The 24,978-nt window shown below is 65.9% G+C and overlaps 10 protein-coding genes and 1 non-coding gene across 11 annotated transcripts; 2 read left to right on the forward strand and 9 right to left on the reverse strand.

The window, feature by feature from the left end:
* Positions 1-49: 49 nt before the first annotated feature.
* Q8F55_007210 (uncharacterized protein) lies at positions 50-1,801 on the forward strand (the record flags this gene model as incomplete). Its single annotated transcript, XM_069355649.1, has 6 exons — positions 50-630; positions 673-1,072; positions 1,109-1,296; positions 1,335-1,457; positions 1,499-1,740; positions 1,794-1,801. The coding sequence occupies 6 exons, from the start codon at positions 50-52 to the stop codon at positions 1,799-1,801; spliced, it is 1,542 nt and encodes a 513-aa protein (XP_069207720.1).
* A 398-nt stretch (positions 1,802-2,199) lies between these two features.
* CAR1 (Arginase, catabolizes arginine to ornithine and urea) lies at positions 2,200-3,666 on the reverse strand (the record flags this gene model as incomplete). Its single annotated transcript, XM_069355650.1, has 5 exons — positions 2,200-2,360; positions 2,399-2,640; positions 2,688-2,893; positions 3,006-3,296; positions 3,496-3,666. The coding sequence occupies 5 exons, from the start codon at positions 3,664-3,666 to the stop codon at positions 2,200-2,202; spliced, it is 1,071 nt and encodes a 356-aa protein (XP_069207721.1).
* A 367-nt stretch (positions 3,667-4,033) lies between these two features.
* On the reverse strand, positions 4,034-5,835 carry Q8F55_007212 (uncharacterized protein; the record flags this gene model as incomplete). The annotated part of the gene is made up of 2 exons (XM_069355651.1): positions 4,034-5,301; positions 5,361-5,835. 2 exons carry the CDS (start codon positions 5,833-5,835, stop codon positions 4,034-4,036), a joined length of 1,743 nt encoding a protein of 580 aa, XP_069207722.1.
* Positions 5,836-6,630: 795 nt separating this feature from the next.
* On the reverse strand, positions 6,631-9,491 carry ncs1 (Calcium-binding protein NCS-1; the record flags this gene model as incomplete). The annotated part of the gene is made up of 13 exons (XM_069355652.1): positions 6,631-6,660; positions 6,785-7,020; positions 7,058-7,112; positions 7,153-7,191; positions 7,242-7,312; positions 7,408-7,456; positions 7,507-7,521; positions 7,630-7,640; positions 7,692-7,768; positions 8,084-8,086; positions 8,633-9,125; positions 9,211-9,376; positions 9,411-9,491. The coding sequence occupies 13 exons, from the start codon at positions 9,489-9,491 to the stop codon at positions 6,631-6,633; spliced, it is 1,326 nt and encodes a 441-aa protein (XP_069207723.1).
* Positions 9,492-9,885: 394 nt separating this feature from the next.
* On the reverse strand, positions 9,886-11,506 carry Q8F55_007214 (uncharacterized protein; the record flags this gene model as incomplete). The annotated part of the gene is made up of 5 exons (XM_069355653.1): positions 9,886-9,932; positions 9,966-10,289; positions 10,551-11,348; positions 11,383-11,434; positions 11,468-11,506. 5 exons carry the CDS (start codon positions 11,504-11,506, stop codon positions 9,886-9,888), a joined length of 1,260 nt encoding a protein of 419 aa, XP_069207724.1.
* A 264-nt stretch (positions 11,507-11,770) lies between these two features.
* Positions 11,771-14,753, reverse strand: ADE3 (tetrahydrofolate synthase; the record flags this gene model as incomplete). Its single annotated transcript, XM_069355654.1, has 2 exons — positions 11,771-14,579; positions 14,701-14,753. 2 exons carry the CDS (start codon positions 14,751-14,753, stop codon positions 11,771-11,773), a joined length of 2,862 nt encoding a protein of 953 aa, XP_069207725.1.
* A 637-nt stretch (positions 14,754-15,390) lies between these two features.
* GPI16 (Subunit of the glycosylphosphatidylinositol transamidase complex-like protein) lies at positions 15,391-17,235 on the reverse strand (the record flags this gene model as incomplete). Its single annotated transcript, XM_069355655.1, has 4 exons — positions 15,391-15,863; positions 15,908-16,108; positions 16,154-16,651; positions 16,698-17,235. The coding sequence occupies 4 exons, from the start codon at positions 17,233-17,235 to the stop codon at positions 15,391-15,393; spliced, it is 1,710 nt and encodes a 569-aa protein (XP_069207726.1).
* A 445-nt stretch (positions 17,236-17,680) lies between these two features.
* Positions 17,681-19,553, forward strand: CCT4 (T-complex protein 1 subunit delta; the record flags this gene model as incomplete). The annotated part of the gene is made up of 7 exons (XM_069355656.1): positions 17,681-17,755; positions 17,809-17,854; positions 17,907-17,959; positions 18,006-18,095; positions 18,133-18,384; positions 18,419-18,676; positions 18,714-19,553. 7 exons carry the CDS (start codon positions 17,681-17,683, stop codon positions 19,551-19,553), a joined length of 1,614 nt encoding a protein of 537 aa, XP_069207727.1.
* Positions 19,554-19,709: 156 nt separating this feature from the next.
* On the reverse strand, positions 19,710-20,947 carry Q8F55_007218 (uncharacterized protein; the record flags this gene model as incomplete). The annotated part of the gene is made up of 2 exons (XM_069355657.1): positions 19,710-20,509; positions 20,755-20,947. The coding sequence occupies 2 exons, from the start codon at positions 20,945-20,947 to the stop codon at positions 19,710-19,712; spliced, it is 993 nt and encodes a 330-aa protein (XP_069207728.1).
* Positions 20,948-22,016: 1,069 nt separating this feature from the next.
* Q8F55_007219 lies at positions 22,017-22,109 on the reverse strand. Its single transcript has one exon. It is a non-coding gene; the product is annotated as a tRNA-Pro (tRNA).
* A 153-nt stretch (positions 22,110-22,262) lies between these two features.
* On the reverse strand, positions 22,263-22,909 carry Q8F55_007220 (uncharacterized protein; the record flags this gene model as incomplete). Its single annotated transcript, XM_069355658.1, has 2 exons — positions 22,263-22,399; positions 22,522-22,909. The coding sequence occupies 2 exons, from the start codon at positions 22,907-22,909 to the stop codon at positions 22,263-22,265; spliced, it is 525 nt and encodes a 174-aa protein (XP_069207729.1).
* Between the last annotated feature and the right edge of the window lie 2,069 nt (positions 22,910-24,978).

Genomic DNA, 24,978 nt, shown 5'->3' on the forward strand with positions numbered 1-24,978 from the left:
CCTCATCCATCATCTTTCCACTCTCAACACCAACAAACCTTCAGCTGCCATGTCGCAGTCACCACTTGCGCCGACGCGCGGACGCAAGTCGCTGTCGGCGTTCGCCCGCGCACCGTCCCAGCTATCAAGGTCGCACTCGACGCGCGATCTCGAGGAATCCCCCGAGCCGGCGTCGCCTTCCCCGCTCACGCCGTCCAAGTCGGAGAACCGCGAGAAGCGCCGTGACAGTACTGTTTTCGACCGCCGAGAGAGCAGCCGTCGCGATAGTAATGTGTTCGACCGCCGTGAGAGCAATGTCTTTGCCACCCCGAAGCAGCGTGAGGCCTCTCCATCCAAGTACAAGAGTGCTGGTGTCGGCGGCGACTCGACGCCATTAACGCAGGGCATACCCACGGGGTTCCTTCACACACCCACTCGTACCCCAGCCCGCCTCATCTACTCGCCGTTTGCACACACGTCCCCTACATCGATTAGCAAGAGCTCTTCTATCCCGTTCGACATGGCGGCGAATGCGCGCCAGGGGAAGAAGGCTGAGGTCGAGGCTAAACTCCGGGCGGCAGCCGCCGAGGCCGATGTGGTACCCAAGACGTCCAAGCAGCGCTTGGTGCGCCGCAAGTCGATGTTTAAACGGTAGGGTCGCACGTTCTCAGAGGAATCTACTGACAGCTCTAGCATTATCGAATCGCCCACCAATCTCATCGACGCGGCCTTGTTCAACATTCCAACCAGCGTTGATGACATCCTTCCGCCTGCGAGATTCGCCAACCCGATTGCGTTATTCCTCGGCACGGTTCACTGGCTACTCCTGGCCCCGCTCTCTAGCACTCGCAAGGAGGAAGTTACGATTCTGCGCTCCACAGGGTACAGCCGTGTCGACGACCGGTGGGGACGCTACGACGAGGAGAAGCCAGCGCGTCGCAGTCTAGCTGGAACCCGTCTGGTAAGCGACTTGCCAGTCGTTGTTGCTCACACGCAGGCCTTTACCGTCAGCTTCTTCCTGTTTGCCCTGTCTGTCGCCAACGCAGGGTGGCTCTTTACCAGGTTCCGGACCTACGATATGCTCCTCCGTTCGGTAGGTGTCTCGGCTCGATGAGTGCTAACCTGCCAGGGCAACGATCCCGTTGCGTCGCCCCATGCCTCGCCCATCCCGTCGCCTGTGAAATCTGGCGGCCCCGCCGAGGAGAAGCAGGAGGAGGGTGCTGCGCCAAAGGACGCCGCGCCACGCGACGAGACCTTGACCGCCAAGTGCGCCCGTATCGCGCTCAGGTCACTGATTGTCTTCCTCAAATGGTCCTAGTAGGTTGCGGATCGCGGGTTGCTGCTAACCCTTGTAGCCACGCACTGCTCTCCGCGTTCGGCTTCCGCCACCCTGCGACCAGTGCCAGAGGCGGCAGCAACGACCGCATTCAGGCATTGCGAGTCTGGGACCCACCCGACTTCTGCCTCGCCTTCTTCTGGTGAGCTACATTACGGAGAATGAATTCAGCTGACAGCCCAGTGCCTTCCCGCCGGCTACCCCCATTATCGCGTTCCTCCTCACAACGGAGCACCCCTTCATCACGCCGCTCCTCCACGTCGCGAGCACCTTCCTGCTCGCACACCTCGCCTCGTCGTTTGTGCAGCTAGTCAAGGACCGCATGCTCCTCTCAGCCGAAGTCATGCGCGAATACGACCAGCGCTTCGTCTACAAGCGTGTCTTTGCGCACACGACTGACCGCGGTGTCGGCACGACCAGCGACCGTGGGTTACTGGGCTATGTCCTGGACAATCAGGAGTAGCTGACGCGGTGTCAGACTACTAGCCAATACATTCAGCATCAAGTGGACACCACGAGTGGACACAGTCAACAACATTACAATGTCGCATGCAGTTTTACATCCCGCTGAGCATTGCCTGCTGTCTGCTTGAAAGTCAGTCTCAGATGCGAGGTGCCTCATCCCCTCCCCTGCGACCAACAGTACTCGTACAAGGTGTAGATACATTGACGGCGCTCGCGCTACTACTCCTTCTACTGAAGTTTTCTCCACTGCTAATGCTGGGTTGTACAGATAGTATTTTGAGTTTCAAGGTTTTCTCCACTGCGATATGCTGGGTTGTATACAGATGTGTGTTGGGGTTTTCTCCACTGCGTAATGCTGGGTTGTAGATGCGGAAGGGTATGCGGGGGTCGTGGGGCGTGGGTCGTGAGTCGTCAGCTGCTTAGAGCAAGGTCTCGCCCAGGGCGGCGCGCGACAGGGAGCAGCCGATGGCGACCGTCTGCGCGACCGACGCCGCGTCCTCGCCGAGCGAGGGGTTGACCTCGACGACGTCGAGGGCCACGAGGTTGCCCGTCTCGGCGATCGCCTCGGCGATGTAGTGGCCTGGTGGTTAGCTCGGTGTTGCTGGCTCAGCCACTCACCCTCGCGGAAGTTCAGGCCGCCGCGCACAGGCGTGCCCGTGCTCGGGGTGATGGTGGGGTCGAGCGCGTCAACGTCGTAGCTGAGGTGGATGGGGCGGTCGCGGCCGATGTGGTCGAGGACGAGGTCCATGACCTTGCCGATGCCGTGCTTGTCGACGTCATGCATGGTGAAGACCTTGACGCCGAGGTCCTTGAGGATCTTCTTCTCGCCGTTGTCAATGTCACGGAGGCCGATGTACACGCTGGGACGTGGTCAGCTGGTGCAAGGGGAAGGGCAGAGCCAGCTCACAGGTCCTCGGGCTTGAGGCATGGCTTGAGCCACTCGTTGAACGGCGCGACGTCGGTGCCCTCGAGGCCGAGGAGGAAGGACACGGGGCAGCCGTGGAGGTTGCCCGAGTCGGTCGTGAGCGGCGTGTTGATGTCGGCGTGGGCGTCGACCCAGACGAGGGCCGCGTCGGGGAACTTTCTCTTGGTGCCAGCGACGGTGCCGACGGCCTGGGGCTGTCAGCAAAAGTCCAAGCGATTGCGGGGCCACTGGCGCGATATCCGCGCTTGTGCGTGGTGACTGCCTGCGCAGGGCCGGCCAGCAAAAGCTGAGCACACTCACCAGAGAGTGGTCGCCGCCGAGCGTGAGGGGGAGCTTGCCGCCCTGCGCGACGGCGGCGACGTCAGCCGCGAGCTGCTTGGTGACGGCGCTGACGGCGCGCGGCTGCTTCATCTTGCCGATGTCGGCGTCGCTCTTGACGGTCGCGAGGAGCTGGTCGACGGCGCCCTCGCTGTACTCGACGTGCCAGCCGAGCGACTGGAGCTGCTTCAGCAGGCCGGCCTCGACGAGGTGGTCGGGGCCCTTGTCGACGCCGGCGCGCGGCTGGCCGCCGGAGAAGGGGTACGAGAGGACCTGGGGGGTGAGTGGGGGTGAAAGGGGCGGGAGGGGAGCGGGGATAGGTGACGGCGAGGAAGGCGTGCTGCCGCTGCCGCTGCCGCTGCTAGCGACTAAGGCCGGTACGAGCTTGCCAGCAACCTCGCCGGCAACCTCGCTGGCGGGGTCGCGACCCTCACCCCGCCCGACGCGCTCGCTGCGCTTGCTCGCGACTCACCGAAACCGTCGCGGGCTGCTCCAAAAACTTGTACTCGTACGTCGGGCTCGGCGCCGTCTCGGTCAGCGGGCGGAGAAAGTACTCTGAGCGGGACGAGTGGGCGCGGGCGAGGCGGGGTGCGATGGCCCGGCCGCTCAACGAGCGGAGGGCGGTGGCGCGGAGGGCTGACATGGGGGCTGGGGCGTGGAGGCCGGAGGGGAGGCGTGAGGCGTGGGCTTGAGGCGTGGGCTTGGGGCGATCGAGAGGCGCGAGAGGTGCACGTTGATCGACGACGTGTGGACGAGACGATAAGAGCAAGACGAGAGGATGCAAGAGGGCAGACTACTTTTCTCGGTGGGGTGTTTTATACTCGCGCTTGTCGCATCCGTCAGTCGCGGCGGCAGCACGCGTTATCGCCGCAAGCGATGTCCGATGGGTCGGATCTCGAACCGCGCGCTTATTTTGCACGGCTCTTGGCACTGTGGCGTAACGCGACTTGGATGCATTCATTCACTGTTACTTCAATCTTCAGTCTCGTCTACATGCGTACTTGTGCACGCTACACCGCAGCGAGCACAATCGCCTGGTCCTCGGCCCTGCGGCCGCCGCCGACGCCGCTGCCAGTGGTATCCGTCCAAGAGCGGTGGGGCACCAGCTCGAGGCCGTGCGCCTCAGAGAGGGCGAGCACGAGCCCCGACCAGCGGTTGACGATGCGGAAGGTGCCAGTCAGACTGTTGTCGACGTGCGAGCGGTTCGGAATGAGCCACCACTGGCGCCCGACCGCAGTGGACGCGGGGAAGACGCCGAGGCGGGTACCCCACGCGCGCTCGGAGACCTCGTCGCGCGTGCCGAGCTGCGTGCCGGCGCCGCTGGTGATGGCGTACGCGCCGTCGCCTGTCGGGCTGAGGCGCCAGGCCGTGCCGTTGCCGGCGGAGAGCTGGCGCCCGCCGACCGTCGTGAGCGTGTACCGCTTCCCGCTGTCCACCACTGGCGCCGGAGGGGAAGCCGGCTCAATGTTGAGCTCGACGTACTCCGAGTCGCTTTGCGAGCAGTAGAAGCTGCAGTAGCCGCGGAAGTGGCGCCCGATGTAGTGGCTCGACGTCTTGCCCGCGCTGTCGATGAACCAGCGGTACTGCGAGCGCGTGGCGTAGGCCCCGCTGTCGCCGATGAGGCGCCAGCGCTGGGTCGTGAGGTCGCAGGTGGCGTAGAACTGCTGCGGCGACTTTCTCGGCGGCGTGTGCTCGAGCGCGTTGGGCTCACCGACCCACTGCCCGAGGTAGGGGGAGTAGCTCGCGTCCATCCAAAACAGCGGGGTCGTGGGCGGGGTCAGCCCGAGCCTGATCTGCTCGCTCGCGTTCTGCAGGTTGCGCGGGTTATAGTCCTTCTCCGGCGGAGTGTAGCCCGTGTCCGAGTCGCTGACGACGGGCACGACCCCGCTCTCCCTCCCCCCGAGCCCCGGCTCCCCCCAAGATCCGTTATACCACTTCCTCCAAGCCCCAGCGGCGAACTTGGCGGAAATGGGCGCGCGCGCAACGTGCGCATAGTACGCCGTCCACCAGTTGTTGTGCCCCTTGTCCACGATGCGGGAGTAGTAGTGGAGGTAGAAGTACCCGCTCGCGACGTCGACGACGAGGCGCTGGTCGCCCGCGCCCCAGCTGTACGTGGCCCCGGGGAACGTGGTGCTGTCGTTACGCTTGTACGCGCCGTACGGGGTGGATATGATGCCCTCGAGGATCGTCCACGTGCGCCCTTGGTCGCGGCTCACGGCAGAGTCGATGCGGTCGAAGTGGAGCGCGTCGCCGAAGGGGCGGCCGGAGAACTCGTTGTCTGGGCGAGCGTCAGCGAGCCGCGAGCGGCCGCGAGCCCTCCCCTGCCCCGGCACTCACGGACCAAGCCGTACCAGTACCCAGTATCAGGATCAACCCACACCCCAATAAGGTCGCAGTAGTTCTTCTGCGAGTAGTCGGGGTACGGCTTCCCCGTCCCCTCATACCCCGAGGCGTAGGTCGCGATCTTCCCCGTCGGCGAGTTGTTACACCGCCACGTCGTATTGTAGTTCGAGTCGAGCGGGTTGCGCGGGTCCGAAGCGGAGCTCACACCGCGGTCCCACACCGCGCTGTCTATATCCGCGCCGGCGTAGAAGCTCCAGTGCCGCTCCTCGGAGGCGCCGTACGCCGCCGCGCTCTGCTGCAAGTGGTAGCTCCCGTCCTTGTCGATGAAGGAGGCTGCCGGGGTGTCGCTCGGCGTCTTCCACGCGCCCAGGGCGCCGACGTTGACAGTGTACCCCGTGCCTCGGGCGACGGCCGCCCCGTGAGCCGGCGAGGCGAGGGCCGCGAGCAGGGTCAGCGCTGTGAGGGACATGGCTTGTGGGGTGCATACGTGCAGGGCGGCGGCGCGCTTTATCTGCTGCTCGAGGATGAGAGCACCGGGCAACGCGCCGAACGCCAGCGCTAGCTGCTGGATGTGTGGCGCCAGCCTAAGTGCCACTACTCGGCGACTATGGGCAGCACATGCGTGCGTGCGGGATTCATCGTCGCCGCATCCTCGTCGACGCCGACGCCGACGCGACAGCGCCCACCTCCTCGCCGCCCTGGTCCCAGTTTAGAACGCCGCGCACTACACGAGCTTATCTCTGCCACTAGCTCGGCGCGCCCTTGCATGCAGCCCAACCGACGCACTCGGACGCGCTATGCCCGTCGTCATCGACCGCAGCCCCGTGGGCGCCCAGTTCCGTGGCGGCAGTAGCGGCTCCCATGCGGCGCATTCTCCGACGTCAGCGTGGGGCAGACCATCTTCTCGCTCTTCGTGGCAGACATGCGGGAGATGGCATGCAGGCCCTGCCGCCGAACCCGCCGACGACGAGGTGGCTGCGGTCGATGTGAGCGTGAGCATAACTGCCCTGGGCCATGGCTGGCGGCCCCACCCCGGGGCACTTCCGGCTGTCGCAGATCACCGGGTCCCTCCCCCCCTCGCCGGCACCGACGACCCGGCCCTCAGTCCAACCCCCCACCCCGCACTTCTGCAAGCAATACATTGACATCGAGTCTATATCGGACGGAGGCGAGACTGCGTATACGGCGAGCGGCGAGAGATCGAGACATGAGGCGAGCAAACGGACGGACGGAACGGAACGCGGGGCAGGGGTGCGCCGCGCGCTTACACCAAGCCGTCGTAGAGCGACAGCGCCTGGGGTGTGAGTGGGATGCATTGGGGAGAGTGGGAGGGGCGGTTACACAGGCTTGGGGCCCGCAAGCAGCACGCCAATCCCGGCGGCCCTCGCCTTCGGCTCGGCCGCCCCGGCCGCACTCACCTGGACAATCGTCGGGTCGTGCTTGGACCCCTCCTTGAACTCGTCGTACGTGAGCTGGTGGTCCTTGTTGAGGTCCATAGCCGCAAAGATCTTGTCGACACGCTTCTCGGGCGTGTCCTCGTCCTCGGGGAGGCGCACCATCTGGCCCGTCATCTTGTAGATTGACCTGACAATCAGGAGCATCTCGTCGTACGTGATGTATCCGTCGCCGTTGATGTCATACAGCTGGAAGGCCCCTGATGGGTTAGCCTAGTCACGGGCAGAGCCACCCACACTTCAGCTTCTCGTCGAGGCGGCCGCGAGACGTGACCGAGAGGGCGACGATGAACTCCTGCGCGGGTGAGCAATAGTCCCCAACTCACACCCACCTTGAACTCGATCGTCCCGCTCTTATCTTCGTCGAATACCTGAGGGCGCATTAGCATTCGCCGGTCGCCGGCGCACCGCCTCCACCCACATTAAACACATATTCTGCAAACTGGCTCGGGTCGCCAAAGGGGAAGAACTGGCGGTAGATCTTCTTGAACTCTGCGGCGTGGGTCAACATTCGTGCCTACTGCGCTGCGCGTGCCACACGGCCGCCGGTCCGTGCGACGCAGGCATAAAGCCGACGTTCAACGCACCTTCCTTGTTGAGCTGGCCCGACGGGCAGTCCTTGAGGAAGCCCTTGTACTGTGGGGCGTTAGCGCCAGTGTGCGCGGGCGGGCAGATGCACGACGTACCCATTGCTGCAGCTCCTACGCGTGGTGTCAGCAGTGTGCTCGTGGGTACGACGAGTCGCGCGAGGAGCCCCTCCCATGCCCCGTCTTCTCGGTGGGCACAAGCTGTCTTGGCGACGGACCCACCTTCTTGTCAACTGCCGTGTGTCAGCAGGCTGTCTGTCTGTACAGGGCGCACAGCCACTCACAGTACGTGTTCTTACGGAGCTCGGCGAGCTCGGCGTCGCTCAGCTTTGACTGGTTCTTTCCCATCGTGGGGTGGAGGCTGGGGTGTGAGCGGCGGGGAAGGCGGCGAGGGAGGCGGCAGTGCAGTCGCGTGCGTGTGTGTGGATGGGGGCGGGGCAGAGGGGGAAGGCAAGGGGGTGGGTGTCGCTGGAGAGAGTGGTAGAGCCGCCGTGTGGTGATGGTCAAGATTGCAGTCTTGCTCGCCGCCGAGGTTTGGATGGATGACCGGCGGGCCCAGGGCACCGCACGGGGCGTGGGCGATAATCTCAGCCGCGTGCCGGCCGGCGCAGCAGGAACGGAGTGTGTCTGCCTGGCCGTATGTCTCTCTTTCTCCTCGCCGCGTCGCAACACTTACCTACTGGGGTTCTAGGCAAGCGAGTGTGAAGAGTGAGCGACGAGTTTTGTGGATGCTGCTGATGAGGGGTTGTTGACGGTTGAAAGATGGGTGGGGTGGGTCGTCGTATGTAAGTCTTGTACACTACACCCAAATGGCCAAATGGCACTTTGGTGCACGCGGTGCATGCGGTGGCGAGCAGTCTGTCAGTGACGACACTGATGCTCCGCCCATCACACGGCAATAGCGGGATCAAATTTGACACGCGGGGCGGGGGTGGCCCATTTGCTTGGCGCTGGTCGCTGATATGTCGTTCAACTAATTCGCGCACGGGCCGCGGCTGGCTAAGATGCGCGCGTTGCACCGCCTTGCTGGGCACCACACGGCGGCGGAGTGATCGATCATGACGCGTGCGTCTCCTCGTTCTTGGCAGGCAGCGAGATACAACTATACACTATACTACATGCAGCCCACGGCGCCACGGCTCACCGCGACGACGACGACGACGTCGACGCCTTGCACTTACACCGCGCAACCCGCGCAGCGAGCTCGGCGCGCTCCACCGCCCACCGCTCGCGCTCGCGCCGCGCCTTGACGCGCTCCTTTGCGCGCGCGCGCGCCACCTCGACCCGCTCGCACTCGTAGTGCTCGCGCACGCGGTCGACCTCGCCCTCCATCTGCGCAATGACAGACTCGTACTGCTCGCGCTCGCGCTCGCGCTGGCGGAGGCGCGCGAGGAGGGAGGCGCGCTCGGCCGCCCAGGCGGGGCCGGGGGCGGCGTCTTCCTCGGGGTCGGGGCGATGGGCCTTGCGAGCCACGCTCGATGGTGGGTGGGTGGGCGAGTCGGGCGCGGACTCGGGCTGCACGCTCCCCCGCCAGCTGGAGACGCGCGACGCACGGCGGTCGATGGTGCGCTCGCCGTCGTCGGGGCCGGCGACGGCACGCCGCCGCGGCGCCGACAGGGTTAGCTGCTCGGTGTTGTCGAGCGCCTCGGCGAGGGTGAAGTCGGGCGCGGGCATAAAGTCGAGGACGGGGCCGGTGGCGGGGTCGCCGCAGCTAAAGTCTGGGGTGGTTAGCGAGGCGTGGGTGAGGGAGGAGCGGTGCAGGGGCGAGGAAGGCGAGGAAGGTGCGTCGCGGCGGCAACTTACAGTCGGCGCTCGGCGAGCTCGCTCTATCGTTGAAAGGCGACGGCGCCTGGGTAGGCGGCGCGCCCCAGGCCCTGGGCGCGGACGAGCGCGGCGTTGCGCGGGGTGTGGTGTCGGCGGCGGCGGCGGCGGCCTTGGAGTACGGCGTAGGCTTTGGGCGGAACTTGCTCTGGCGTCAGCTTGCGTGAGGCCGTAGGACGCACCATGACCCGCGGGGTGCGCTGTGGCCCGATGTTGGTCTGCACTGCGGCCAGCGGCGTTGCCCTCCTCGCTGCGGTTGCCATTGTTGACGATAGGGAGAAGACAAGACACAAGACAAGACACAACGACGCAAAGACAAAGACAGTCGCGCTACGCAGTGCTGGCCGCAGATGGCCCGTGCGCGCGGCCTGTGCGACTGCAAACAGCGGCGCGGCGCACGGGCCGTCCGTTGACTCAACTTGGCGGGAGCGGCGCGGGGTGCGGGGCGGCGGTGGCGGCGCGGGTGGACGGCGACGTGCAGCGACGTGAGTAACGAGGTAGTAGCTGCGTGAGGCCGGGACTGGCCGCGGGACGCTGCGCCACTGATTGATCGAGTGGCGCGGGGGTGTACGGATATACATGTCACCTGGAACTGCCATCTGCCTCGGCGCCGCTTCTATCTCGGCGCCTAATCTCCCAGCCAAGCACGCAAGCAGGCTACTTGCTCGCGCGGCGCCTCTTCTTCGCGCGCTCGTCCTCGCGCCCTGCCGTCAGCGCGCGTCACCACAGCCGCCCACCAGCGCTGAGGCGCACCCGCGCCCGCAGCGCCGCGTTCTCCGCCTCGAGGCGGCGCACGGCACGCTCCAGCTCGCCCCGGTGCCGCTTGTAGGTAGCCAGATGGCGCTTGGCCGCCTCGAGCTGGCGCAGCGCGTCGCCCAGAGCAGTGAGCGCGAAGCGCGGGTTCCGGCGCGCCCCGGCCAAAGTGTTGGCGATGCGTGGGGGGTCGGGGCTGCCGTCGCCGGGGAGGAGGGTGAGGGTTGGCGGTGGGGGGCCGCGGCGGCGCGGGGGAGCGGCGGGGGTAGAGGAGGGGGACGACTCGGCGTCCGACGTCGGGGTGAGGACTATGGGCGGGGGCATGGTGCGTTGGGAGGAGTAAAGGACTATCACTGTTGTTGTTATGGCCGCGACGCTCGGGCCGCAGCGTGCCAACTGCCACTTGCCCGCCGACGCCAACCACGCCTACCGCCCGCGCCCAATGACGCCGAGCACGACGTCGTCCCACGCGCCAACGGCGCGCATCGCGCGCTCGACGCCGCCGGCCCCTCCCCCGCCCCCACTCCCTCCCCCCGCGTGGCCGCCGCCGCCAGCGTGCCCCCGCTCACGGCGGTACCCCCTCCTCCTCCTACAAAACTGCGCGATCGCGATCCGCAGCTCGTCAGCGTCGTGCGCCGCGCGCCGCCGCTGCGCCTCGAGCGCGCCGCTAAAGGCCATCAAGCTGCCCCACTCGGCCTCGAGGCAGTCGAGCTCGGCACGCAGCGCCGCCTCCTCGCCCAGCCGGCCGAGGCTGCGTGCCCTCCGCACGCTGCGGTGGCCGCGCGCCTCGAACACGCCCACGCGCCCCTCGAGCGCGACCTTGCGCGCGTAGAACGCACCCCGGCGGCGCGCGTACCAGTCGGATTCTCGGGCCAGGGCCGCCTCTGCGGCCCCGAGGGCGCCTTGCAGGCCCTTGATGGCGGCGTACTGCGCCGCGAGGGTCGCCGCCTCGGACGCGAGGAACGCCGCGTGGTCGGCTGGTGTGGGCGGGGCTGGGCGCGGGGCCGGGGGCGGGGCTGCCCCCGCGCTCGTGCCGAAGGAGAGCTGCCGGCTGACGAGGTCGCGCAGGTTCGCGGTCGCGCGGTGGATCGCGCTGGGGACGGACGGGGGGCGCGGGCGGCGGCGCGGCGGGGGCCGGGGCGTGTGTGGGCTTTGGAGGCTCCCGAGGCTCGGGAGGCTGGCCGACGCCGTGGGCCAGCGCGTGCCCGGCCCAGCGGGGGTGGGAGGCCGGGCCAGCCACGCCGCCGCCCGCGTCGCGTGCACCGTCGTCCCGATTTCCGCCGTCATGACGTCCCACTCGTCCTCGGCGAGCATGGACGGCGAGGACGCCGGCGTGCCGGCGTCCACAGGCGAGGGGAGGGACAGGTCTGCCGTTAGCTCTGCTGCACACGCCGGGCCCACCGGACAGGTCGGACGCGACGCTCGGCAGCGACGTGAGGAACACCTGCGGCGTCTGGTGTCAGCTTCCACCGCCGCCCGCACCCACCCTCATGGTCAGCGTGCTCGCTGTGCGGGGTAAGGCCATGGCTGCAAGTCGGTGGTGGACGCTCAACGCGCTGACGCGCATAAAAACCGCCCTCGTCCCCTCGCACGCCCGCTTGCCCCCCCGCCCCCCCGCCCACGTCCGTGCAGCTCTCGCACCGTAACTCTACGCCGTTGAGGCATGCATTAATGGTACAAGATTGTATGTTGAAGTGCTTCTGCACACTGCTTTTGCGCCGCGCCTCGGCGCCACACGCCACTCTGTCTCATCTCTCCCCGCGCGCGCGCTCGCTTCGCTCGCGGGCGCTTAGAACAAACCCACAATGTCGCCCGACTCGTCCAGGTCAATGTCATAGAACCCAGGACGCGTCGTCAGACCAGGCATCGTCGACATGTCGCCCACGAGCGGGTAGACAAACGACGCGCCAGCCGAAAGCCGCACGTTGCGGATCGGCAGCGTGAAGCCAGTCGGCACACCCTTCTTGCTCGGGTCGTCCGACAGCGACAGCGCAGTCTTGGCCATGCAGATCGGCAGGTTCGAGTAGCCCTGGCGCGTGTAGCGCTCAATCTCCTCCTTGGCGGCCGGCGACAGCTCGATGCCGTCGGCGCCGTACATCTCGCGCGCGATCGTCGCAATCTTCTCCTCGAGGGGAAGCTCGAGGTCGTACAGGAAGCGGAACTGCGACTCGTCCTTGCACGCCTCGACGACGGCCTTGGCGAGCTCGACGGCGCCCTCACCACCCTTAGCCCAGTGGTTGGCAGGCACGGCGTAGTCGGCACCGGCCTGGAGCGCGTACTTCTGCACAAGCTCCATCTCGGCAGGCGTGTCGTGCACAAACTTGTTGATGGCAACGACGACCTTGAGGCCAAACTTGCGCGCATTCTCAATGTGCTTGCCGAGGTTGGCGCAGCCCTTCTCGAGCAGCTCGAGGTTCTCCTGCGAGTAGACGGCGTCGAGGGGCTTGCCGGGCGTGACCGAGGGTCCACCGCCGTGCATCTTGAGCGCGCGGATGGTGGCAACAAGCACGACAGCGTTGGGCTTGAGGCCCGACACACGCGTCTTGATGTTGCAGAACTTCTCCATACCAATGTCGGCGCCGAAGCCAGCCTCGGTGATGACATAGCCGTTGCGGTCCTCGTCGTCGCCCTCCTCAATACCGGCGAGCTTGAGCGCGATGCGGTCGGCAATGATCGACGAGTTGCCGTGGGCAATGTTGGCGAAAGGACCAGCGTGGACAAACACGGGCGTGCCCTCGAGCGTCTGCATGATGGTGGGCTTGATGGCGTCCTTCATGAGAACAGCCATGGCACCGGCACAGCCAATGTCCTCGGCCGTGATAGGGTCGCCCTTCTTGGACGACGCGACGACCATGCGGCCGAGGCGCTCACGCAGGTCCTTGAGGTCGGTGGCGAGCGCAAGCACAGCCATGACCTCGGAGCCGACGGCAATGTCAAATGCCGTCTCGCGGGTGAAGCCCTTCTCGGTGGCGGCCTGGCCGACGGTAATCTTGCGCAGGTAGCGGTCGTTGGTGTCGATGACACGGTTCCAGGTGATGGTCGACGTGTCAATGTCAAGGCGGGCGAAGCGGGCAGCCTCCTCCTCGGTCAGGTCGGCGGGGTTGGTCTTGTTGATGCCGAGCTTCTCGAGGCGCTTGAGCATGGGCTTGGCAAACGAGCGGACGCCCTTCTTGGCGGGGGTGAGACGCGAGAAGAGGGCCTTGTCCGACTGGGTCGACTCGTGGAAGATGCGCGCGTCAATGGCAGCAGCGAGCAGGTTGTTGGCGGCCGTGACGGCGTGGATGTCGCCAGTGAGGTGGAGGTTGAACTCGGTCATGGGGATGACCTGAGAGTAGCCACCGCCGGCAGCACCGCCCTTGACACCGAACGTGGGGCCCTGCGAGGGCTGACGGACACAGGCAATGGCCGTCTTGTGGAGGTGGGCGCCGAGGGCCTGGGCGAGACCGATGGTCGTCGTCGACTTGCCCTCGCCGAGGGGCGTGGGCGTGATGCCAGCAACGACAATGTACTTGCCGTCCTTGCGGTTGGCGAGACGGTCGAGCACCGACAGCTCAATCTTGGCCTTGTACTTGCCGTAGCTCTCAATCTCGTCGCTCTGGACGCCAATCTCGCGGGCAATGTCGTAGACGGCCTTGGGCGTCTGCGCAACGGCGATCTCAATGTCCGAGGGGACGTTCTCCTGGATCTTGAGGGGGAGCGGGACGAGCTTGCGCGCGCGGTGGAGCTTCCACTCGCGCTCGGCAGCGACAAACGTGTTGTTCATGAGCATGGCGACCGTCATGGGGCCGACTCCTCCGGGCACGGGGGTGATGTACGAGGCGCGGTTCTGGGCGACCGAGAACTCGACGTCGCCGACGAGGCGCTGGCCAGACTTCTTGGTCGCGTCGGGGATGTAGTTTGTTCCGACGTCGATGACAATCGCGCCCTCCTTGATCCAGTCACCCTTGATAAACTCGGGCTGGCCGATAGCAGCGACGACAACGTCGGCGCCCTTGACAATGTTCTCGAGGCCGACAGTGCGCGAGTGGCACTGCGTGACGGTCGCGTCGCGCTTGCGCAACAGCGCCACGACGGGCGTGCCGACAATGTCCGAGCGGCCGAGCACGACGACGTTGGCGCCCTTGAGGTTGAAGCCCGTGCTGTCGATGAGGCGGACGATACCAGCGGGCGTGCAGGGCGTAAAGTGGGGCTCGGAGACACGGCTCGACAGGAGGCCAATGTTCTCGGGGTGGAAGCCGTCGACGTCCTTGGAGACGGCGATCGAGTCGACGACCTGCTTCTCCTCCTGCGTGTTGGCGCCCTCGAGGGGCAGCTGCACGAGGATGCCAGCGACGGTCGAGTCGTCGTTGGCCTTGCGCACGAGCTCGAGGATCTGGTTGACGCCCGTGCCGGCCGCGGCGCCGGCCTCGGCGTCCGAAGGCACCTGGATGTGGTCGACCGTCATGCCCGACTCCTGGGCGGCCTTGTTCTTCATGCGGATGTAGGTCGACGACGCAGGGTTGGAGCCCAGCTGGAAGATGACGAGCTTGGGCGACTTGAACGTCGGGTTGGCCGCGTGCAGCGCGCTGTTCTTGGTCGCCAGCGACGCGCGGATGTCCCTGGGGCTGTGTGAGCGTTCCGACGCCGTGGGGGTCCGAGCAGGAGTGGGGCTGGTGATGATATCGGAGACACGACGTCGAGCAGCCAGCCAGCGCAGCCCCTAGCCCAGCGGCCACTCACTTTGCGATGGCCGTGCCATCGATGAGCTTCGCGCTACCAGTGTAGGATGCCATGTCGCCGTTACTGCAGAGCGAGTTGTTGAAACGACGAGGGATGGGAGATGGAGAGATTGTTCCGGGAGTGGGGTTGACGTTGCCGACAGTGGTGGGTCGAGTATAGGCCCGAGTACCCGAACGACGTCCGACGAGGGTGGTCGAGATGGAGCGTGCAGCTGCAGGTACAGGTACGCGTGAAACGATCCGTGTAGAGGCTCTCAACATGCACGAGGCAGTAGCTGTTGATGAGGATCCCGAGCGTAGCAATGAGGTTTGCCTTGATGCAATCGATGCAAGAGACATTATGCAGGCGTCGAGCAGCTATGGGCCGGGTCGGATTGTCGGACAGTGAGGCCGGCGGGTGGATTGGAAAAAAATACATCGACCCACACTACCACTACTGATATCGACACCCCTCCTCCTTCGTGTTGGAAAAAAAAGTCTCGACTTTGGTATCACTATGCATCTCTATCGACTCGCAAGTGCGGGGCCTCAAAGCACGTACCGAGGTCATCGCTCTGGGCATGCAGAATGCTCGTCAGGCAGGCAAACAGCAGGCAACTGCCCATACCTCGCCCTGAAGCACCTACCCACGCGATTGGACGCGACAAACGTGCCTCGATCGCTAACGGATAACGGTTGGCTCGCACCGCGTCTATTCCAACTTTGGCTTTGTGTCGGTGTCACTCTTCTTGACCCAGCCCCAGCGGCGGATCAGGCGGCCCTGGATAGATCCGAAGAAGATGGCCATGATGGTCGAGCTCATGATGATGACATTGTAGGGCATCGAAAAGTCGGGGACGGGGACGTCGAGCAGCAGCTTGGGGCCGTAGATTCGGCGACGGGCCGAGCGGCGGAAGTCGCGAGTGCCACTCTGGACTCCGTCGGCCCTCTCTGTGCCCGTGTCGGCCTCGCCTTCAATGTCGTGGAAGGTGAGGACCGAGGCGGGAATCTCGCGGCCGCGTTCGGCGTCTGGCCGGTGGTCGGTGTACTTGAGCGTGAGCTTGGTGAACGGGATCGTGACCACGGTAGTTGCACGAGCAGGGAGGGTGAGGCCGATGTGCAAGGTGGTCGTCGACGGTGTCGGGGGCACTGATGGGTTGTACTCGAACGACTGAATGAGGTCATCTGCAAGGTCAGCTAAGTCTCACCAGCCACCTAGGTCGACCCACCCCTCTTGGTATCATCACCCTTGACCGTCACGCTCATCTCACTCAGCCACCCCTTGACCCACCACGGCCAGATTTCAGAGTAGGTGACCTCGCGGTCCACATCGGCGTGGTTTGTGATCTCGACGACAAACGTGGCGTCGGAAGCGTAGCGGTTGGCGGCCACCCGCGAAATGGTCACGAGGGGTGGTTCAAAGGTTTGCGCTGCGGAGTGAGCTGGTACATCCCGGAAGACGGCAGCACACTCACGATGGACAAACTCAGCCTCATCATTCCACCAGAACTTGATGTCGTGCCCAGCAACACCGTCGACGAGCAGGTCCCAGCTCGCCTCCTCGTGCCGCGTCGCATCGATCCACTTGCCCTCGAGGTCGTTCGGGGCCGGCTCCACGCTGAACCCGCCAGACGGGGCAATGACCTTGAGCACGCTGCTCGAGGCGAGGGGGAACGGGCGGGGAAGAGGCTTCTTGAACAGGCTCTGGATCGAGTGCTGGCGGCTCGACCCGGGGATGGGGACGAGGTCGACGACACCCTCCCACCAGCCGGTCCAGGTGCCCTGCTCCGTGTCGGTGGGCATGACAACGTCAATGCCCTCGGTCTTGAAGCCCCATGCGAGGACGACGCCGGGCTGCGCGAGCAGCGACGAGAGGCCGGACACGCCCTTGGATGGCAGGAGCGAGAGGAACGGCGTGAGGTTCTCGGTACATAGGTGCAGGTGCGGGTTCGAGACGTAGTAGTGGGTCAGGTCTGCGAGCGTTAGTGGGTGACAATCAGACCGCGACGATCTACCCACTTTGGTCCTTCCTCGCGGGGGCATAGAGGTGACCGAAGGTGCGCACGCTCTCGCCAACGTGCTCTGCGCCAACGCCGGCGCAGAACAATCCGCCAAACGCCTTGGTCACGGCGTCCCACGCCTCGTCCGTCTCCTCCGAGGGGCCGTTAACGAGCCACCCGCGAACCTCCGCACCTCCGCCTCCCGCCTCGTACTCGAGCGGCCCGGACTCGCCATGCCGCTCCTGGTGCCACTGGCCCGCGGTGAACGACACGGTGAGCTCGGACACATTGTTCTTCTCGATCGGGAGGAGGAGCGCCGGGGGAGTGAGTGTGTGGTGCGATTGTGCTAGGCGTGAGCTGCGAACCACAATTTCTAGCTTACATTCTCCGCCGTGGAGCGAAAAGTGGGTGGTGAACTCGAACAGGACTGAGAGCTTGCCGTCTGGGAGGGGGTGCAGGGTCAACGACTCGTGGAACGTGTCTGGCGGTTGGGTGGCCGCCTGGGCCGAGGCGAGCCCCGATATTGAGAGGACTGTGAGGAAGTAGGAGAGGCGCATGGCGGGCGCTGCTGCGTGTAGTTGGGCACAAGACAAGACCCGAGGAGCTTTGTTGTGGTTGCGATCGCGACGAGGTGCGATGCCACCCACCTACAGGCCATCGTCATCGACGTGCCGCGCGACCTCCACCCAAATCGCGTGGCGAATTTCTCGCGACGCGTTTCACACTTTAATCCCATTTAGGCCACGTGCTAATGTGGGAGGGTCGAATAGTCCTCCTTCCACCGCGCCCTTCTTGCCCACGCGTCAGCTTCATCGACGTCGAAATGTCCATCGTGACCGACTTTCGTCGCGGCACCACCACCTTCCACAACAGCAACACGCATCATCTCGCATCTCACAAACGACTCAATCTAATAGACAAGCAACAGGAAGAGACCGACTCCTGCGAGCGCATCCCCGACTGTAACAACCCCAGCTCTACACCCAAAACCGATCGACCACAATGGCATCGGCTGCTGCTCCCTCCCTCGCCGCCGGCCCGGGCGCGTCCATCTCGGACTCGTCGTTCAACGACAAGGTGCGTGAGATGGAGTGGGAAGGGGGAGTGAGAATCCAGCTGACATGGCGCAGGGCAAGCCCACCGAGGTCCGCCTGTCCAACATGAACGCCGCAAAGTGTGAGTCCGAGCGCGAGCTGGGCAAGGAAGGCAGCCTGACTGACGCGCGCAGCCGTCGCCGACGCCGTGCGCACGTCGCTCGGCCCCAAGGGAATGGACAAGATGGTGAGTGGGGTGGCCGGGTCGGCGCTTGCGGCTACTGACTCGCCAGATCACCACCGGCTCGGGCGAGGTTGTGATTACCAACGACGGCGCTACTATCCTCCAGCACATGGCCGTGCTCCACCCCGCTGCGCGCATGGTGAGTTGATTCTCGGAGACACTCAACTCACGCCCAGCTCGTCGAGTTGTCAAAGGCCCAGGACATTGAGGCGGGAGACGGAACAACCTCGGTCGTTGTTCTGGCCGGCTCGCTGCTGTCGGCCGCTGAGAAGCTCCTCTCGCAGGGTATCCACCCTACCACAATAGCAAATGCCTTCCAGAGCGCGGCCGCCAAGGCGGTCGAGTTCCTCGAGCAGATGTCCACGCCCGTCGACCTCAACGACAAGGAGGCTCTCTTCCGCGCCGCGAGCACCTCGCTCAACTCCAAGGTGGGTTGGACTTCGAGGCTCCTCTAACCCTCAGATCGTGTCCCAGTACTCTTCCACCCTCGCCCCCATCGCTGTCCAGGCTGTCACCCGCCTTGTCACCCCCACGTCGTCCAACGTCGACCTGCGCGACATCCGCATCGTCAAGAAGGTCGGCGGCACGATCGAGGACACGGAGCTGGTCGAGGGCCTTGCGCTCAAGCAGCCCGTCATGGCCAACGCCGGTGGCCCCTCGCGCATGGAGAAGGCCAAGATTGGTCTGATCCAGTTCCAGCTCTCGTCGCCCAAGCCTGACGTAGGTGCGCTGCTTAGACTTTGTGCTCACCCACCAGATGGACAACCAGATTGTGGTCAACGACTACCGCCAGATGGACAAGATCCTCAAGGAGGAGCGCCAGTACCTGCTCAACCTGTGCAAGCGCATCAAGAAGACTGGGTGCAACGTGCTGCTCATCCAGAAGTCTATCCTCCGCGACGCCGTCACCGACCTGTCGCTCCACTTCCTTGCCAAGCTCAAGATTGTCGTCATCAAGGACATTGAGCGCGACGAGATTGAGTTTATTGCCAAGTCGACGGGGGCCAAGCCTGTTGCCGACATTGAGGCTTTCACCGCCGACAAGCTCGGAGACGCCGAGCTCGTCGAGGAGGCGTCGCTGCACGGTGCCAAGGTGGTCAAGATCACGGGCGTCAAGAACCCCGGCAGGACAGTGTCGATCGTGTGCACTGGCCAGAACGAGCTCGTGCTCGAGGAGAGCGAGCGCTCGCTGCACGACGCGCTGTGTGTTGTCCGCTGCCTGGTCAAGAAGCGTGCGCTCATTGCCGGCGGTGGTGCACCCGAGATCCACCTCTCGCGCCTGCTGACGCAGTACGCCGAGACGCTCAAGGGCAAGGAGGCGTACTGCTACAAGGCGTTTGCCGAGGCGCTCGAGGTTATCCCCACGACGCTGGCTGAGAACGCTGGCCTGAACCCTATTGCGATTGTGACCGAGCTGCGCAACAAGCACGCGCTGGGCGATATCAACGCGGGTATCAACGTGAAGAAGGGCATCGTGTCGAACATTCTCGCCGAGAATGTTGTGCAGCCGCTGCTCGTGTCGACGTCTGCGATCGAGCTTGCGGCCGAGACGACGGCCTTGTTGCTCAAGATTGACGACATTCAGTTTGTGCGCTAGGGTGGTGGTAGAGGGATGGTAGATCAATGCATATGTGCATATTGTGGCTGCGCACGGCGCGGTACATACACAGGAGTGAGGGGCATTACAGGCGGGCGTGGGGGCGTGGGTGGGCGTTACGGGACAAACAACGGATTCTAGACAACAGGCTACGAGCTACTGGACGACACAGTTCCTGTCCGGCTCAGGCGCGTCCGCGGCCTCCCGGAGGTCGTTGTACGCGGCGTAGAGCGACTCGCGGTCGGCGAGGATGGCGTCGTGGTCCCGGGCGTCACGGAGCATGCGAGCGCGCGCCGCCTCGTCCGCGAGAGCGCGCGCGTGAATGGCGGCCCGCTGCGCCTCCCACGCGGCCTCGCGCGCGCGCATCTCGCCGAGCTCGGCGCTCACGCGCGCGAGGAGTGCGTCGGCCTCCTCGAGCTGGCTGTGGGCGGCGTCGAGCTCGGCGCGGGTGTGGGCGTGCGCCGCGCGCTCTGAGGCCAGCGCGGCGTCGGGGATGCGCGCGTGTGACGTCGGCGGGTCGGGCGGGGGGGACTGCGCGAGGGAGGGCGCGGGGGGCCAGTACGTGTCGTCTGCGTCTGCGTCGGCCGGGGACGGCGTCGGCGGGGTCACGAGCAGCGTCGGCAGCGGGCGCGGGCGGGCGGGCGAGAAGGAGATGAAGGACGGCATCTCGGTCTGCTTGCGCCTGCGCGGGGTGGAGGAGAAGTCGAGCCTGCGCGGCGGGGCGGGGGAGGGGGAGGGGGAGGGGGCGGGCTCGGGGCTCGGGCTGGAGGTGGCGCCGAGGCCGGGGGAGGGGCCGGGGGAGGCGGGCGACGGCGACGGCGAGGCGCGCGGGCGGACGACGGGGCGCGGCTTGGCCACGACCTTCACCTTGGGCTTCTTGGCCGGCTTGGGCGTCGCGCCGAGGTGCGTGCCCGGGTCGGGCTCGGGGGTCGGGGTGCGCCGTGAGCGCGTCGTGACTGGGGGCATGGTTCAAGAAGGGCAGAGGGGTGGTGCCGGCGAGGCGACAGTGAGTGATGCGAGTGATGATGGAGTTGGATGTCAGTGGCGTGTTGCGCGTTGTCGACGCACGCGCCACCTAGCAGCAAGGACCCATTGTTTCATCAGCCGATCCATCACGGCGCGCGGCGCTACAAAGACGGGGCAAGCTACACATGCGCGTCACTCCGGGCTGCGCGTCAGCCAGGCCACAGACACGACGCACCGCTCTCGCCGATACACGCGCACGCGTCGCTCCTGATGCGCGCGCGCAGCTCGTCGTTCTCGGCGCGGAGGAGGGAAGCCGCCGCGCGCGCCGCGTCCCGCTCGGCCACGGCGAGGGCGAGGAGGTCGCGCAGGACCGGGTCGGGCTTGGGCGCGAACTCTGGGATCGTGGGGAGGTGGTCGAGTGCGGACATGTGTCTTGTGCGTTCGTCGTGTGGGTGATGGCTGGTGATGGTGTAGAAGTCCAAGGCGGTGGACTTTGTGCCGCGAGCTGTGCGGGTGCGTCTGTGCGAGCGCGAGGATCAGGCCTGGGCTCGGCACGTGGAGATGCATGCTCGGTATAGCTCGGGAGCTCTAGGTGCAGCTCGGTGCAGTCGTTGCTGATAGCACTGCGCGCTGCGCGATATCAGCTATGGGGCCAGGGTCCGCGAGAAATCGCGCACCGAGCGGCGTGGCACACGACCGGTGGCTGCTGATAGCTGTGATAGCTCGGCCGGTCGGGCGCATACGACTCGAGACGGATGGGTTGGTCGTCCACGACTCGAGGCAATACTGGGGCAGAGTGACGGCCCATAGGATATGGCACTAGATTCTGGGCCTGGGATGCCGTTGTTCGAGGTTGCCGGGGGAAGGGTTGCCTCGTCGCTAGCCAGTGCCGGTTGCTCTAGTAGGATACGTTCGGCGTGATGCACCTGACAGAGACGGAGACCACGACCCGTCACGGCGCAGATGGGTGGAACGACCAGTCTCTGGCCATGCCATCGGGCCGTTGGCGCTACTACGGCGCGTGACGGCCACGACTTGTCGTATCTCGTGGCTTGTTCTGCCCTCATGCGTCCAGATACAGCATCATCACATCTGCACTCGTGGCATTTTGCGGGTTCAGTTCGTCATACCGAGCGTGGAAGCGATCCACGCCAGCCCCTGCTATCACGGTATGACGATGAGCAGCGCTGCTTGCTGCTTGCCGCCTGGCTCAGAACGCTGGGTGAGGCACCCCAAATCACTCACCAGAGCTGACAGACACACTGACCGTCCCCAGCACCGAGATGCTTCAGCCACTCCAGCGATAACACCAGTCAGTCTGCAGGCCGAACCCGCGCTTCCTCCGAGACCGCGCCAGCGAAACAAGCCCCGCCGACCCGAAACACCACCAGCCCACCTCAAAGTGGCGCCACACCCGCCCCCATCTCCACCAATCACGTCCCCCAGTCCCCCTACCCCTTCGCACCAACCCCCACCTCCCCGCGCAGCAAAAGACAAGGCCCTCGCCGGGATTTGAACCCAGGACCACTCCCATTGCTTAAGGTGCGTCAGCGCCCTAAGAGAGTATGATAGCCACTACACCACGAGAGCGTGGTTCGGAAGAACCGTGGTGGTGGCGGCGGGCGGCTGGGGTGGGGTATGAGGTGTGCGCCGGGCGTCGGCGGGGTGCGGCCTCGACCACACGTCTCGGACTAGACACGGTAGACACTCTACACTCTATGCATACATTGATTGTTGCTGCCCTTACGCCGCCTCCCCGCTCCCCCTGTCGTCGGACCGCCGGCCGCGGCTCGACGCCGCGCGCTCGCGCTCGAGGCGCTCGAGGCGGGTGTTGAGGGTCGAGATCATCTCGTGGATCGCGATGACGCAGTTGAACGCGTCTGCGTGGGGTCAGCGGTGGGCGGGGGTGTGTGGGGCGGGGCAGAGTCGCACCGGCTGGCCGGAGCCCGCGTGAGCCCGCCGCCGGCAGCGACCCGCCTGGCCCACACCTCCTCGTACTCACGATCAACCTGCGCCCGCGTGGCGTGGTGCGCCGTGCGCTCCTGCTCGAGCTCGGCGCCGAGGGCGGCCACCTTGCTCTCGAGGTACCGGATCCTGTGCGACTGGGGGATGGAGGCACGGGACGGGCGGGGCGACGGCGTGGTGGGTGCCAGGGGGTCGGGGGGCGGGGGGAACGGGCGGGGTGAGGTCTCGGGGAACGGGGTGCCGCCGCCGTCGACACGGCGCTTCTTGCTCGGCGTGTGTGGTGCGCTCGGGAGCGGCACCTCCGGCTCGCTCGACGCGCCGGCGCGCCGCTTCTCGCCCGGCGCGCCGCTGCGGCGCGGCGACAGCTGGCCCAGCTTGGACATGAGGCGCGGGAGCGTGGGCATCGGGGTTGGGTTGGGAGGCATGGTGTGGTTGTGAGTGTGGGTTGTGCTTGAAGCGCTTGGCGGTGGGCGATCACTCAACGGTGCGGGGGGCGGGTTGTTGTTGTTGTTGTCGTCGTCGCACAGACCACGGGGGCGACGACAACAACAGCGCGCACACCGACGCGCCGGCATCAGCGCATTATCGCTGCGTGCCGCGTGCCACGATGCACGGCGACGAGGCGCACGCGACGCACAACGACGACCGCACGCACGACGCACGGCGAGACGCCGACCGCACGGCACGCGATGCACGACTCGGCGCCACGATGCACAGAGGTCAGCACAAGCTATCAGCAGATCAGGCGCGGTCAGTGGGATGCGAGCGCACAGCTGGCCAGATCAGTGGCGAGGCGAGCGCACAGCGGCCGGAGATCAGTGGCCGCGCCGCACGCCCCAGTCGGACACGAGTGGCGACGCGACGCACAGCCAGAGCAAAGATCAGTGGCGACAGCACAGATCAGTGGCAGCGCACAGTCGAGATCAAAGATTAGTGGCAGCGCAGCAGGCAGCGCACAGCTGGCCCGGCGCACGGCAGTCGACTGCCCACCGAGCGTGCGCGATATCAAGACGTCAAAGCAAGTGGCGTCGGTGGGCGACTGCAGTGCCCGGGCTGGATCGTAGCGGGGGTGTTGGTGGGTGGGCAGGCCAGGCCGTGCCGCCCCGCTGGCTACTGGCCGCTGGCCACTCCGCCCGTCAGCCCCGCGCCGACCGGAGCCTGTCGATCGCGCCGGAGCATGCATGCGGTCTACATCCAGCAACAATGCCGAGCAGAGATCTACGATTGATCACGGCAACAACAACAACAAGCCCCAGTGTTGCGGCCATGCGGCGTGCGGAGGATTCGCGTCGCCTTTTGGCCGTGCGAGAGTCCCCGACGCGTCGTGGCGCCGCCGCGCGCGCGCGTCGATTAATCGACGCCGCCAAGGCGTCACGTGGATCTCGTCTGGGTGGGCGGGTGGGCGGGTGGTCTGGCTGGATCTGGCGAGCTGACGAGCAGCTCGCTCGCTCGCTCGCGTATGTGCGCATGCGAGATTGCGCCAGCCAGCCAGCCCGAGGAGATGAGTCTGGCGGCGAATATGAGCGACGAGCCGGCCAGATCTGGGTGGGGCGTGGCGCCGAAGCTGCCCATCGCACCCACCCACCCACCCCTCTGCGTCCTCGGCATCATTGCCAGGCTCGACCGCGGCCCGCGCGCCGGTAGAGCCTCTACGGCCCGCAGGTCGTGCGGTGTGGGCTCGGGCGGGGTGCGTCACAGCGCGGTCATGGGCCAGTGCGGGCGGGCTGGCGGTCGAACGTGCGCTGGCATGGGATGGGCGCTGGACGGCTCGGCTTCACCACGGCCGTCGAGATATCGATATCGAGGCCGATCACTGTCGCTTCACGAATGAATGTGAGCCGCCGAGCCGAGGTTGAGGCGACGCGACGCGACCCCCGCATCGGGATGGCGCACGGTGATCAAACATTCAACTTACCTCGGTCGAGAGATGGTTGCCGAGCCCGCCCCGCCGCGCAGGGCTCAGGGCTATCGCTATTGTGCTGGCGCCTGTGCCATTGTCGCCGGGGCAGGGGGGGTTGCGCTCGGGGCGAGCTAGCCGCGAGCGTCGGGGGTCGGCTGGCCCGATGGGCCGGGTGTGCCGCGTGCGAGTGCAGTCTGGGCTGGGAGCTGGGAGCTGGCGCTGCTCCCCACTGCGTGCTGCGTGCCGGCCTCCTTGGCAGCGTCTATGCCGCTGCCGGCCCCCTCGGCCTCCCAGACCCACGCCGCTCCCCCCTCGTCCCCCCACGCAAGACGGCCCCCCGACGTCGAAACGATGGCGCCGTCGGCCACGCTTCTCCATGCCTTCCCCTCGCGTCTGACGCTGCCTCCCCCCTTGCACGCTTGGGCCGCTCTACCCCCTGGGTGTAGGCAATGCGGTGCACGGCGGCACGAACAGCAACGCAGCGCCGCACATTCCGCATCGTCGCGCCGTGGCGCAAAGCGCACGCAGGGAGTTGGGCTTTGCCGACGTGTATGCGACGAGCTGCTGCTGCCTCGCTTGCGCTCGCTCGGAATC

The sequence above is a fragment of the Vanrija albida genome (assembly GCF_041260175.1).
Source record: "Vanrija albida strain AlHP1 chromosome Unknown contig_5, whole genome shotgun sequence".
Classification (NCBI taxonomy): domain Eukaryota; kingdom Fungi; phylum Basidiomycota; class Tremellomycetes; order Trichosporonales; family Trichosporonaceae; genus Vanrija; species Vanrija albida.